This window comes from Eufriesea mexicana, unplaced genomic scaffold, assembly GCF_001483705.2.
Source record: "Eufriesea mexicana isolate 0111107269 unplaced genomic scaffold, ASM148370v2 scaffold6802, whole genome shotgun sequence".
In the NCBI taxonomy this organism is placed as follows: Eukaryota; Metazoa; Arthropoda; class Insecta; order Hymenoptera; family Apidae; genus Eufriesea; species Eufriesea mexicana.
In genome coordinates, this window is record NW_016914697.1 from 356,595 (window position 1) to 371,084 (window position 14,490).

Consider the following 14,490-nt stretch of genomic DNA (forward strand, 5'->3'; position numbering starts at 1 on the left):
ATCATTTTTAAGGATTAATTATTAAAAAGATGATAGAACTAAATGAAAATGTACGCTTCACAATGTACTTTTTCGATAATTTTTCGTAACGTAAAAATTCTTTCATTATCAGTTCATATTTTTTCCTGTTATTACATCAACAATTATATTACACATTTTTGCACATGTTATGTTCTTTTCTCTGAAATGCACACATGGTCATAAAAAGCAACAGTTTGATAAAAATTATAGTCTCAAACGAATTTGAAGGAAAATAAATGTTTGTTACACGTAAAATAATTACAATCATCTTTTTGGATTTTCTTTATTATTTTGTTCCCACAGCTCTCTTTCCTTTGCTTTTTCTACAGCTTTCTTCATTCGTTTTTCCTTTCTAGTTTCATTTCGTAATGCAAAATATTTTTCTCGGAAATCGATTAAATTACTAGAAATTATCTCATCTGATTCCTGACAGAAAAAATCGGAGATTTAAATCAAACCATTGTTTAATATTATTGTATAGAATAATTATTTATACACACCTTTGGATCTTTTACTTTTTTATAAGTCAATAATCTGCGACTAGTATAATTACTAAGTACTTGTTCTGAGTTAGCTATTAAATCTAAACATGGATGTGTTGGTAATTGATCCTCTGCATACTGATCTCTAAAAAGTAATGATCTATATTTCATTCTACAAAAATAAACATCTGTAGTATTGATAAATAATTTTTTATAATAAATAAATATCTTTTACCTAAATAAAGGAAACCAACACACTAATCTACCATTTAATTTAAGATGTTTGGCTGCAAAAGTTAGCAAATCCTTATACATTTGAGGTAAGTCGTAACCAATTTTAGATGGTATATGAGATGAAGCTTGATGTTCCTCTATAACTGGATTTAGTTTAGTTGTACCTATCCTTTCTGTTGCTTCCCTTATGCCATAGGGAGCTATAATGAATAAAGAAATAGAATTATTTATAATAAAAACCAACAATTAGTAAAAAAATATTATACTTACGGTCAGTAAGTATAGCATCTATGCACATATCAGAACGCCATAAAGGATAAGAGAAGTCTGACACAACTACATCAATATAATATGATCTTTTCCCATACTGACTCATATTTGTGGCAATATTTTCATCTTTTTCCCTTATCTAAATTATTATTTTAATAATAATTTAATGCCATTTATTATAAACAAAATTTGAATTTTTTACCTTTTGTGATATTCTGCTAGGTCTTGTACGCCCATGAAGCATTAGAAAATCTATATCTGTTCCTAATGTATATCCACCAAAGTGAGAAGCAGCAACTAATAAGGATCCAGTACCAACAAATGGATCAAAAATAATGTCTCCCTTTTGGACTTGAGCTTGGTTAGCCATTATTAATGATAACTGAGGATCCATAGATGTATTACCAATGAATTTTCTGGTTTTCAATGATAATTTTCGGATTAAATCTCTTTGCCCACTTGTGATCTAAAAATTGAGTATAAACTATAACATACACACAATGGTATAATGTTATAATATAATATAAAAATACTTACCCATCTACCAAAAAACAATTCGTATGGTTCTTTAGGAATGTTATTAGGATCTAATCCATAAAATTCTATATAACACAATGTTGTGTCTGGATTATTCAATCTTACTGGTCCTTCCAATGGCAAATAACTAAAAGACTTTCATATAATGCAATATATATTATAATGTTTGTTTATTATAAAAACATTTATTATTCTACAAAGCATAATTCAGTTATATACATACATCAATTTTGTTTATTTTTTCACTTTGTGAAAAGTGTTTACAAAATGTTTCAACTATTACTTTGAAAGACTTGTGTGGTCCAGCATATTTATTAATTTCTGAAATTGGATAAGTTTTTAACTTATTATGTAAATCTTCAACATTTTTGCTATTAGCCCATAATTCTATACAAAATCGGACACAAACAGCTCTGCTTGAAATTTCATGTGCCATAATTTCTGAAGGTAAATTAACTATCCAATATGGCTATGACAAAAATTATTGATAACATAAATAAATGTATCAAATTATGTTAATTAATACAATAATTATATTTTCTTACATGTTTCTTTAATTTTGAATGAATATAAGTATTTATACATAACATATTAAGAATAGATTCCATTTCCTAAAAAAAAAATAAATGTAAAAATATTATGTACAATGAAAATAAAAATTTAATATAGAAATACTTACTGCAATACGAAAATCGGTATGTTCTTGGGCAAACCAAAACATATATTTTTTCCACTGGCCATTCATTGTTTATTGCTATAAATTTATTTACATTTAATTCAAATTACATTATTTATGTTATGATATTATATTAGTAGCATACTACATATATTTTAATACTGAAATATTCTTTTATAATGATTTACATGAACTTTTAATGTAATTAAAAAATTTAAGTTATAAATTATCATTTACATTTGTAACATAAAATTTTTCAATTTATTAATTCATTTAGTTCTTTTTAAGTAGAAAATAAAATTTTTAATTTTAATGTACATTATTACATATTGATTAAATTATTAATTAATTCGACCAAATTATTCATGTAAATATAAACATCATTTAACATCAAATAACATAAGATCTATGATCTAGACATTAACCAACGTGATCAACACAAAAAGATGTTGTTCACATTATATGCGCATGCTTAGTCGAAACCATAGATAAATAAAATATAGTAAGTCGATTATTATTGAAAAATTATGTCGTTGCACTATTATTATTGTTATCTCTTAATATATAAAACACTTATTAGAATAGAATTGTACACCTTGTTTTATAATACATTAATTAACTATAAGATAAAGATAGAATTAATTTTATTATTCATGATACTATTCTAAAAAATATTTATTAAATTATAATATTAATAATAATTATTTGGACAATATTATTAATTAAAAATTATTTCATAATTAAGAAGTATCATAAAATATTATTTAAATATTTAAAACTTATAAGAGATTTGAAATAAAATAAAAACAAAAATAAATTTGAAAAACATAAATATAGGATAAGAGAAATAGGGAAAATATAAGAGTAATAGGAGTAAGAAGAAAGTAGGTAACAAGTAGAAAAATAATATGTATTATAAATGAAATTATGATTATAATAATAGAGTAGAAATATTTCCAGAAATGTAATATTAGTATATAACAATACTTAAAAGAGTCGATAAAAGAGAAAATGATTATTTCATAATCGGTAAATCTGGAAGATTGTAACTAATGGAACAGTGTACGAGGGGGCGCTGTATTCGTAGTAACACTTCTTGTTGTTCTCATTCTAAGGTGGAATACTACTCGTCACTGTTTTCTGTTGTGTTTTTAGGCTGGAATCGGGCGAAAAACATGCCGTTTCGATAATCGAATGAGAAACAAAAGGCTCTTAGAAAAAGTTGTTGTACCTAGGTTTGAAAAAGGTGCTGTATTACAATCGTGTGTGAACAGTGCAGGTGTAATTTAATAAGAGCAGGGGAGGCTGGCGATTTAATAGGATATTGATTTGTCCGCGACTGCCTTGCTGGCTCCATCGCACACACGAACCAGGTAGCCATGAACGTCGATATTTTTGGGGCACTGCCTGGTGCAACGTGTCGGCCGTACATATGCCGTGCTCTAATGTGCTTGCAGGCCTGATAAAGCCCAAAATGCGGCCAGCTATCGGCAATATGTGTTAACGATATTAGTCAAATTACGGGTTACAACGACTACATCTATTACGATCATAACGACCATCACGACGGCGACCAAAACGGCAACGACCACAACCATAACGGCCACGGCGGCGGCGACGACGACGGCGACGACGACCACGACGACGACGACGACCACGACGACGACGACGACGGCGACGCCGGCGACGGCGGCGACGACGACGACGACGGCGATAATAACAACGACGACGACGAGGACGGTGGCGGTGACGGCGACTGCGACTGCGACTGCGAAGATAGCTGTGACGAATAGAACGATAATTTCGACAGATACGACGAAAACGACAGTAACGGCAGTAACAGTAAAGACGTCAATTACAAAAAGAAAAAAGTGGTGTTACTATTGCATTGTGGATATTTTACAGAAAATTTCATTGCATTGGTTGTGTTCAATGTAATAGTTGAAAAATTAAATGTATAAACAAAATACCTCAAACACAATGGATGCAACAAATAATGGAGCATCAGGAAGTGCAGTGGCTTGTCCAGTATGTACCCTCTATTTACGTGAGGGTATCAGCTTACAAAGACATTTGGACACTCATCCAAAAGAACAAGTCATTGAAGCTCTTATTAAAGCTAGTACGAATTCCTCACATGTGCAACAGACACAGTTGTCACCATCAGTACCTCCAACATCTCCGGCTATACAATCATCCCAAAATGCATCTCAAGTTGCACAGAATAATCATCTATCGGCTCAATCTCCATATCCTATAGGACCTATTTTTGAGTGTCCACCTATCGGTACTGTGATGCCACCTCAGTTTGCTTCATTTAGTTATCAACAGTTTGTAAATAATGGCACTATGATGATACCACAATACGCAATGGCTCCACAAGCTAACCAAATGATGCAAATGCTGTATAATCCATACGGTATGTACCAGCAACAACAAATACCAACTGTTCAAATGATTTCACCAGTTTCAGCCCTACCTAACACAGGTAGAGGTAGATCAGTGGTAACTATGGCTGGTGAAACAAATGGTAGGACTGCCATTGCCGTACCTGTAAATAATTTCGAGCCAAAACAAATTTTACCTGAGATTTTACCTGAATCAGAACAGGAGTCTGAACAAGTGTTACCAGATATCAATCTTCCAGTTTCTCCCCCATCATTAAATGAAGATAATTCTATGCAGCAAAATGAAAGTGAAACTAGTACAATTCAAATAGAACAAGAAGAAGATGAACCCCCTAGTTCAAGTACTCCAGAGCAGCGTACTGTGCAAAATGAATATGATAGCATTCCAAGATCATTGGCAATTACTTGTAATGTCGATGATACTACTGATGATAAAGTTGAGAGTGTATTGCCGGATATTGACAATGGAGAATCATCATGTGTTGTTACTACAGATGTGCAGTGTAAGTCTATTCATTATGAATCATCAGAAATTCAAGAGTATGTACACAGATATGAAGATGATGATGATGATAACAATAAAGTTATTGTGTCTGAAGTATCACAAATGGTAACGGAAAATGAGAGAGAGAAAGCAACTAATGAAAAAGTTCCTCACAGAGAAGAAGTAAGTGAAAATGAAGGTACCTCAGCAGAAATGCCCTTAGAAGATGCAGTAAAGGCACCAGCTCAGCCTGAAGTAGAACAATTAGAGCATCTTTTAATCACTATTATGGAAAATGAATTTAATAAAACACCACAGAAAGAATCCAATTTTGAAGATGGTAGAAAGAAGAGTAAAGATACAAAGAAAAGTCCTTCTGATAGGGCAGAAAGTGTAATTCATGAAACAACTAATAGTAATCCTATTGAACACGAAAACGGTTGTAAATCTGATATAAAAATAAAAGTTAGTCAATGTTCAGAAATTGATGTAGTAGAGCACGAAGAAAATAAGAGTTCTTGTTTTTCGTACCACTATAAAAACAGTTTATCTGCACCTTCATCACCTGTTGTACAAAGAAGATCTCATAGAACTTACTCTGTTCGTTCAGAATTTGGTTCAAATGAAAATCTTAATTTTTATTCAATTGGTTTTGATGCTAATACGATGCAAGATGAAGATGATGAAGATGAGAAAAATGAAGCAGAAGATAATTTTGATGAGGCAGATATGGAAATAGAAGAAATTCCTAGCCCACATACTCCTTTTACTAAATATGGTGAGAGTACAGAAAATATTAGATCACATACTCCATTGTCTGCAAGTAGTGGTATTTCTGTACTAAGAGTTAGAAAGGATCTTAGTAAACCATGTTCACCTGCTTCAGTGCATTCATTTTGTCATATGGATACTAATGGTATAAGTCACGATGAAGAAAGTAATATAGCAATGGATGAATCACCAGAAAAGGATCCTATTGATTGTTCCCTGGTTGAACAAGATGTAAAAACCGATCAATCAGAACTTTCCTTATGTAAAAATGAGAAAAATATAGAAGGAAATTCTGCATATCAATCTGGAATTACTGAACATATGAGTTCATTTCCTACAATTCATTCACAGCATTCTCAACAATCAACATCAATGGATGAGACATATAATATGCCAAGTAAAAGTAATAATCATGTAAATTTATCAGAATCTAGTGATATTGCAAGTAGTTCTGATTCAAAAAGCTTTCATTTGTCTAAATCCATTATACAAAAGCAATCAGTGGAACTACTTAGTTTAAATGAAGATGCCCATGCAGGTCCAATGAATGTATTTGAATTTGATGGGCTTCAAATCTTAGTTCCTAGTACATTTATAAGTGATTCTTCTCAAAAAGCAGTTAGTGGAACCAGCCAACAGTCTATGGCAAGTAGTGAAGGTGGAATAGGTGTAGATGAAGAAGTTAAAAGCATTAATATGAGAGCTGATGAAACTATGCCACCCAGAGGTGAATTATCAGAACAGGAAAGCAATGGATGTACAGAACAATCTGCTTGGCAGGTACGTATATAATCTTTTGTTTATAAATATAGTGCTGATATTTAATACAGTAAATATAAAGAAGTGGATTTGAAAGTTATGTTTGTATTAACAAATTTATTTTATACATTTAGTTGTATGCTGGTCAAGAATCATCACGGATGTCAACATCTTATGATTTAATGGCACGTGAAAGTTGGGAAGAATCAGATGGATCAGACAATGAAATTGCAGTCCCACTATTAGATAGCAGGTCTTTAGCTACACATTTTACATCAAGTTTATTTTTAGATCGAGATAGGAAAACTCCTACAAAAAGAACGTTCAAATGTTATCATTGCCCTGAAGTATTTGATTGTCCGAAAGAACGCCGGGTACATAGTACCACCGCGCACAAAGAAGCTGGACCGAGTAGCAGTAGAGAATCTACAGATCAACCTGAAGTAAAGGATATTAAGTTGCTGGATGGCCGTATGAATGTGTTTGAAGATATTTTTGTACCAGGTTTACATGTTCAACAAGTTTATCATCAACAACCACTGTTACATCAACTTCAACCACCACAATCATCAGATGTAACTACAAAAGTAGAATCTGATCAAAAAATTGAAACATTAGTAATACCATCAAATATTGAAGTGATTTGCACGCTTTGCAATCAAAGATTTAGTAGTGAAAAATCATTACAGTTGCATCATAGAAGAGTACATATTACAGAAACAACCAAACGAATTCGCGAGAGCACCAAGTGCCAGATATGTCATGAAGAATTTCCTTCGGTTTTGTTATTCAATGCCCATTTAAAAATACACCCATTAGAATGTAGCCAATGCGGAAAGTATTTTTATAGAAAACAAAATTTCAAATTACATATGAAACGACATTTAGGAATTAAACCATTTCCATGTACTGTTTGTGACAAAGCATTTTTAACAAAGCAGAAATTGGATGAACATACTAATGGTCATACTGGGAATGCACCTGTTAAATGTAATCTTTGCAATGAAACATTTCGTAGATATTCAAATTTAACACAGCACAAAAATAGACATCATTTGAATATAAAAAAAAAATTAAAAGATTACATATGTCATTGTGGTGAGGTTTTTCATACAAAAAAGAAGTTAGCTTGGCATAAAGAAACACATGATGAAAAACCTAAAGCATGTACATATTGTAATGAAAGATTCATTCACATGGCCAGCCTGACTAGACATATGCGCCGAGCTCATAACAAAAGATTCGTTCCAGATGCTCAAAGAGAGAGCGAAAATGTTGAATGTCCCGTATGTAAGTGTATTTATTTGCGATCTTCCTTAGCAGTGCATATGCGAGTTCATAATGGTGAGAGACCATATGAATGTCAAGTTTGCTCTAAAGCATTTAGTACTAAGTGGAACTTACAATTGCACAAATGGACTCACGCTGCCCGTAGCACCAAACCTTTCAAGTGTAACCAGTGTAGTGGTGCATTTTACCGACACAGTGATTATACTGCTCATATGAATTCTCACAGAAACGTGCGTCCTTATACCTGTAACTATTGCGGAGCGCAGTTCATACGAAAATATAATTGTTTAAGGCATGTAAAAGAACATGAAGAAAACAAAGCGTATACATGCGATGTTTGCAACAAAACTTTTCATAGATCGTATTATCTAAAAGAACATTTGCGAGTACATTCAGGTGCCAGACCATATACATGTCATATTTGTGGGAAATCTAGTGGTACGAAATCCAATCATAACAAACATGTCAGAATTCATCATGCACGAGAACCTGTAAATACCGAAAATTAAAAAACGAGCGAGACTTTTGATCCAATTTATTCGGTATTGATATTTTTACAAGTATTGTTTCGTAATACTTTATCTTAATGTTTTACCTCTTATTTCTTTATGTATTAAAATTTTTCCCTTTATTTGACAAGCGAAGAAAACAATAATTCAGCACAAAATAAAGTGATGAAACAAATGTAATATGTTTATATATATTGCATCCTTAATCTTTTAAAAATCTCGTTCGTTTTTATTCTTGTTTCTTAGATATTTTAATACAGACATTTTAAACTTGGATTAATTGCTGGTGTTACTAGCAGCATTCTATCAAATAAAAAAGTTTAATTTGTCTTAATTGCAAAAAAAATAAACGATTTTACGTTGTATTGTGCATTGTGCATTGTGCATTGTATGTTGCACTTCGTAAATTTTCGTCATATAGTCTGCTAAATACAATGACTCGAGACTGTAACTACTTAAGATAATAAGAAATTTTTAACAAATATTAACTGGTACATGTTGTCTGAAGATTTGAGTAACTTCCGTACAGGAAGACTATACGATGAAATGCTTTTTGCCAACTTATACTAATTAACTATTAGATAATAATATCTAACTGATCAATATTATGAAATTATTAAGCACTTTTCTGTATTGATCGTTGTACGAAATTTTTTTACAATAACTATTTTACACAAAACATATTGCGATTTTATGTATTGGCATTGAATGTAAGAAGCAACTGGAAGGCCCATATTTATTTGCGTTAAATTTATAACGCATAAGGCCTTACGAATAATTAGCGTTATTAATTATCACAAGGTAGTTACGGATCTTAGTTATTATTCTTTTATATTTATATACTTTGCAAAATATAATAATTTCTATCGCTAATTGTAATTCCAAGACTGATCGATGTTGGTTCCTCATATTGCTCTCCGATATAAATGTAATATAGTAACTATATTATGTCCTAAATGTCAAACAAGAACAATCGCATGAGCGATTATTTGGAATATTCAATGTAGTGATACTATGTCAAATGTCTTAATAGTTGATTGTTTTATATTAAAATATTTGGCAGATTATGTATCATTTAATTTTTAGAGAGCAGTATGAATAAAGGAGCGCTATTCTATTATTATAATCTACTATGTATTAAAATTACGTTGTATTGTACGAAGGACGTTTTGTTACGAAACTGAGTTTCCACAGACCGTTACCATAAATTTGAACAAAACTGCATGAGACATTTCTAAGATAATTATGCTGTTTTCCATAGTATATTTTGAGTTTTTACTTGTTAATAGTTATTTAACAAATTATATTTTAGGATTCATAATGTGTAACTGTTTTTCTTCGCAGACAAGGAGAGAAACTGTGTTTGGTTAATAATTAAATATAACAATTTTTCATTAAATGAGACTTATTTACATGCATGACCAACATCGACGTCCAAATGTGCAATCGTTTAGTTAAACATGTGTATTCTAATTGAATGCAGTTGTAGATAATGTAAATATGTATATCAGTTTTATTTTATAACTGAGCCAACAAATTGTGTTGGCAATTAATAATTGTCTAAAAGCGACTCGTACTCTTATGAGAATAAAAATAGGATAATTATTATCATAAAAAGAAACTATAAATCAGCAACATGTGTATACCTTAATAAAAATTATGTATTGAGGTACTTTTTTAAATAAGTTTTTCTTTGTATTTTTATTGCAAGTACCAGTACTGTATCTGTTCCTGTTTTGTAAATGAAAGATATATGATAAAGTAAGGAAAGATACCTAAAAATATGACAAATAGCTGCGAATTTGGTAAAAATATTTCAGATAAGCATGTTAAATAATTAAATGAAAGATTAATTTTAAATAGATGACATTTATTTAAATGCACATACATACATATATGTATCATGCAATTATTTGTTCAGTAGTTAACAAGTTAGTAAAAACTATTATTCGTTAGAATATTTATTGACAAATTAAAAGAGAAGTGTAATGATTTTAATACTATGCATGTACCTACAAATATAATTTTTAGTTATTCACACAATATTACTAATTGTAAAGTTGAAAAGGTGCAATCTACACATAAAACATAATCGTTTTTAAGTAGATGTATTTATTTTGAGATTTAATATATTTTACATTTATGGATTCACATTCACTTAAAATAGCTCTGATAGAAAATAGGAAATTTATAAGAATTGAAATATTTATTATTTTTGACTAAAACAGTATATCCTCCATTGAATATTGGTACAAGTTTAATTACAAATTAACCGAATGAAGCTAATATTTCTATACCCACTTTCAAATGTCACATTGACAAGACATAATAAATATCAAACAATATCTTCTATTTTTGAGATGAACTAAATTAAAAAATTTTCACTTAACAGATTTCATTTATGCATTTATAGCATTAATTTACCTTTAAAAAGTACAATTTCGTATATTAAGCTTATTTCAAAAAATTAAATATTAATATTAATATTAAGCATTAAAATTTATTTGAAATTTACCTCAGTAATTTATAGTATTGACCATAGCTTCTATATTGTTATACTATAAAGTTTCTTTAAAATCAGTAAAAAAAAAACTCAGTTGTTTATTTTAACATAATTAAAATAGTACAAAATCAGTTTTTAATTTCTACATAAGATTTAAAACTTAATTTTTTTTTTACAGAAGATATCAGCGAATAACATCAATGTTTTTTTCGAGTCTTGGAAGGTCGAGTATTCTTCTTTGCAGAGTTAGAGGTTTCCGGAATCACTATACGACCTGATGCGATTTCTTCTCGTAATTCCGAATTTTCAACTTTATTTTGGGCGTCGAGATAAAACATTAAATCTTGTACTTGTTCTTTCAAATTTGTTACTTCTGTTTGTTTCGTCTTTTGATACTCGGTCATTTCATTTTGCAACATTTTGTATTTATCTTTCCAAGTAGCTTGATTTGATTCTAGCGCTTTACTTAGTTCTTTTTCTTCAGTTAACTCTGCTTGTACTTGTACCAATTTATTACTAACTTGCTGCAATCGTTTATCCACATTTTGTTTCTCTCGACTTAATATTGTTAATTGTTCCTAAAGTACATAATAAAATGATGAACTCTTATTCTTGATTTTTAAAAGTTTTGATAAAAAAAGTTACCTTAACTTTGGCATTTTCTTCTGATATTTGACCCAGCTTTTCTCTCAGTTCTGTAGTTTGTAGTACAGAATGCTGCTCTAATCGTGCCAGCCTGTCCTCGAAATATTGTCTTTGAGTTTCTAATTGCGATGTTAAAAGATACGTGAATTCCAGTTGTACAGAATCTACTTTTTCTTCCATTGCAGCACCTTCAGCTTTAGTTGCAGTAGGACCACCTTCTACCATCTTTCCATCTTTGTTTTGCAACAATCGATGAACAAAATTATCTCCAACATAATCCCAAACTCTGTTGTTCCCTAATTGCATAGCATAACAATGATGCGTTTCGCGATAGTGTTGAAAGGCATGTCCCTGGTGATAACGTGAACAACCTATGTGTCCACAAATTAGGCAGATCCATAGAGCGTCATTACTTTCTCCCGTATCTAAACAGTATTTATATATTTTTTATTTGTAATATTTTTAATCTTTGCTTTGTCGAATTAAACAACAATTATTGTTTACATACTGCATTCCATACAATAACTATCTGCAAATGATTCTGGTGTTTGAGCATATCTACAAACTGGACAAGAGGTATCTCCCCATTTAGCTAGACAACTTGCATGAAATGTATGATTACATAGAATTGTTAAAATTCCATCAACACTTTCATCCATTCTTTCTAAACAAACTGGACAAAGTGGTAACTCTGTATGTCCAGATAAAGGCATAGCATTATATGTCACTTCTACACTGTACACAAAGACCATATGACAAATAACATCTGGTTCAAAAGAATTATATGGAGTGCCATTAAAAGAGCCATAAAATTCTGTTGCTGCATTCTAAAATATCATATGAAATTTAATGTTATAAGACTGTTTCATTAATATAGGAAAAAAATTCAATTCATTATATATAATTACAGCTGATTTAAAGGTAATCAATGCCATATATTGATTGGGACTGCCATCTCTAAGTATTCTAAAATGTCGAATATCTTGATGACAAGGTGCTGTAAACCTTAGAAGATCATGACAGGTCATTGTAGCTGGAACTGAGAGAATGCAGATGGTTTGGGTACGTTCTGCTGCATGATGTATATCTGTTAATTTGCTGGAAATCATTAATATCATTAGATATTGCTATGAACAAAAATAATTATTAATTAATTATTTAAATAAACATAACTAAATGATAATTAAGATACATAGTGTTTACTTTTCTTTATACAAATGTATAATTCCTTTGGTCACTTCAACAAATGGGTTTCCAGAGATAAAATTGATTTGATCACAGGCACAAGCACTTGCACCGGCTATATCTAAGTCATCATAGGTATTTTCCTCTGAATTAGCTCTAGAAGTAGAGGTTGATTTGCTAGTTCCCTGAGAAGGAAGTGACGAATCTTGCTTCTCTGTAAGATTTGTGCAATTTTCCATGTTTATCTTGGTTGGTTCTCTGCGACCCCTCATCTTGGCAGCCATTGCGCCTGGATTACGAAATCCACTGTGAATTAATGATGATACAAACAAGGTATGATCTTTGTACTTTTAATAATTTTTTTTTGCAATCTTCATACATTAAAAATTTGGAAATCTAAAAGGTTTTTAGAGTTAAAAGGTTTAAGTTCTTAAAAAATATATTGATGAAAATATATAAAACGAGGACAAACTAAAAATTTTAACATTATAATATGATATATTCGACATTGAATATAACAACGTAAAATATTATTTAAATATAAAAATGATATTTTGCAAGCTTAATGCATATTTAATATCATATAATTAAAAAAATAAGAATGTATTTTTGCTATCAATTTTATTTATTTGTGTATTTTCTTACGAACGAAAAGCTCATCTTTAATATTACATCAATTTTACAGAAAAATGATAATAATATAAACCCAACATTGTTATGACAAATAACATAACCTTAAAAGAAATTTGTAAACATAAAGATTAATCGAAACGATTTATTATAAAAACAAGTAGAATATAACTTAACTATAACAATTGAAAGTTACTACTCTAATATATAATACACATAAATATTTACCATTCGATTCTTCAGAATCCTCGTCAACAATCTCGACGCGAATAACGCAGAGAGATACCGAAATAGGAGGAGAACTCATCCCATAAAATAATACTTATTGCGCATTATTACAAACAAATTTATCATTGTGCTCACTATTCTTAAATACTTGCTAACCCTTTAAGCAACCCCCATGATCAACTGACAACAACCTTACAAGGTGTTACACTGTTTTCAATTAATAGGTTAAATTTGTCTATCACTCATTGTTTTTTTACTAAATTGTCATAAAATTATTATAGATTGATTACATTCTGATTGTACAAACTTATGAATATAATGAATTGTGCAAATCACAATTTGTTATATGTATTCTCACTTGTCACTTATCATTCGCCAATCAGATACAATTTATTCTTGTAAATGAGTAACTCCCACCTTTAAAAACTACTCGTAACGCGCCACCTGATGTTTATCGTCATTACTAAATTACATTTCTTATTTTTATAAATATTATAAAATCAGTAACTAATCTTTATTATCAGTTATTGATTTTGGAAAAAATAAACATTGTTTTAAGAAGCGCCAGAAATTTTATTAAAGTGTTACCAAAATTTTTCAAATTATATTTTATAATCATTTGTATGGACAATATTATATTCATTAAATATAATATATAACATAATGTAAAATTGCGTTTCTTTTTAATTGTTTTTTTGTTAAAGCCTTAGGATTTCTTATTATGTATTAAAAAAGGTTACCGAACAGAATGATGTAATTGCGCTAAAAATATTGAACCGATTTCGTGAATAGAAAAATATTGACAGCATATATCGTTTTTGGAGCAATCTTTATACAGTTCCGTAGAAAATATAAAAT

General features: G+C 30.2%; 3 protein-coding genes across 4 annotated transcripts; 1 reads left to right on the forward strand and 2 right to left on the reverse strand.

Annotated features, from left to right (window-relative positions):
• Positions 1 to 285: 285 nt before the first annotated feature.
• Positions 286 to 2,140, reverse strand: LOC108552507 (tRNA (guanine(10)-N2)-methyltransferase homolog). Its single transcript, XM_017907094.1, has 8 exons — positions 2,090 to 2,140; positions 1,768 to 2,013; positions 1,545 to 1,679; positions 1,210 to 1,473; positions 1,008 to 1,146; positions 739 to 937; positions 522 to 648; positions 286 to 447 (listed from the first exon to the last, which is right to left on the reverse strand). Exons 1-8 carry the CDS (start codon positions 2,132 to 2,134, stop codon positions 286 to 288), a joined length of 1,317 nt encoding a protein of 438 aa, XP_017762583.1. The 5' UTR covers positions 2,135 to 2,140.
• Positions 2,141 to 4,153: 2,013 nt separating this feature from the next.
• On the forward strand, positions 4,154 to 8,448 carry LOC108552501 (uncharacterized). Its single transcript, XM_017907085.1, has 2 exons — positions 4,154 to 6,663; positions 6,777 to 8,448. The coding sequence occupies exons 1-2, from the start codon at positions 4,174 to 4,176 to the stop codon at positions 8,439 to 8,441; spliced, it is 4,155 nt and encodes a 1,384-aa protein (XP_017762574.1). The 5' UTR covers positions 4,154 to 4,173; the 3' UTR covers positions 8,442 to 8,448.
• A 2,688-nt stretch (positions 8,449 to 11,136) lies between these two features.
• On the reverse strand, positions 11,137 to 14,001 carry LOC108552504 (BRCA1-associated protein). Of its 2 annotated transcripts, none has more exons than XM_017907088.1 (6): positions 13,633 to 14,001; positions 12,793 to 13,063; positions 12,498 to 12,687; positions 12,098 to 12,416; positions 11,590 to 12,014; positions 11,137 to 11,522 (listed from the first exon to the last, which is right to left on the reverse strand). In XM_017907088.1, exons 1-6 carry the CDS (start codon positions 13,709 to 13,711, stop codon positions 11,142 to 11,144), a joined length of 1,665 nt encoding a protein of 554 aa, XP_017762577.1. In that variant the 5' UTR covers positions 13,712 to 14,001; the 3' UTR covers positions 11,137 to 11,141. The 2 variants fall into 2 exon arrangements, with proteins under 2 accessions (XP_017762577.1, XP_017762578.1); XM_017907089.1 differs by having other exon boundaries at positions 12,793 to 13,080; positions 13,633 to 13,706.
• Positions 14,002 to 14,490: the final 489 nt, after the last annotated feature.

What these genes read in the sequence shown, in the direction of transcription:
- LOC108552507 (XM_017907094.1), bottom strand. Translation starts at nt 2,134, where the DNA reads ATGTTATGTATAAATACTTATATTCATTCAAAATTAAAGAAACAT. An exon ending in CTAGCAGAATATCACAAAAG is followed by an intron (nt 1,147 to 1,209) that starts GTAAAAAATTCA and finishes ATAATAATTTAG; the next exon opens with ATAAGGGAAAAAGATGAAAA. An exon ending in AAAAAGTAAAAGATCCAAAG is followed by an intron (nt 448 to 521) that starts GTGTGTATAAAT and finishes TTTTTCTGTCAG; the next exon opens with GAATCAGATGAGATAATTTC.
- LOC108552501 (XM_017907085.1), top strand. Translation starts at nt 4,174, where the DNA reads ATGTATAAACAAAATACCTCAAACACAATGGATGCAACAAATAATGGA. An exon ending in CAGAACAATCTGCTTGGCAG is followed by an intron (nt 6,664 to 6,776) that starts GTACGTATATAA and finishes TTATACATTTAG; the next exon opens with TTGTATGCTGGTCAAGAATC.
- LOC108552504 (XM_017907088.1), bottom strand. Translation starts at nt 13,711, where the DNA reads ATGAGTTCTCCTCCTATTTCGGTATCTCTCTGCGTTATTCGCGTCGAG. An exon ending in TGATTACCTTTAAATCAGCT is followed by an intron (nt 12,417 to 12,497) that starts GTAATTATATAT and finishes ATGATATTTTAG; the next exon opens with AATGCAGCAACAGAATTTTA. An exon ending in TAGTTATTGTATGGAATGCA is followed by an intron (nt 12,015 to 12,097) that starts GTATGTAAACAA and finishes AATACTGTTTAG; the next exon opens with ATACGGGAGAAAGTAATGAC.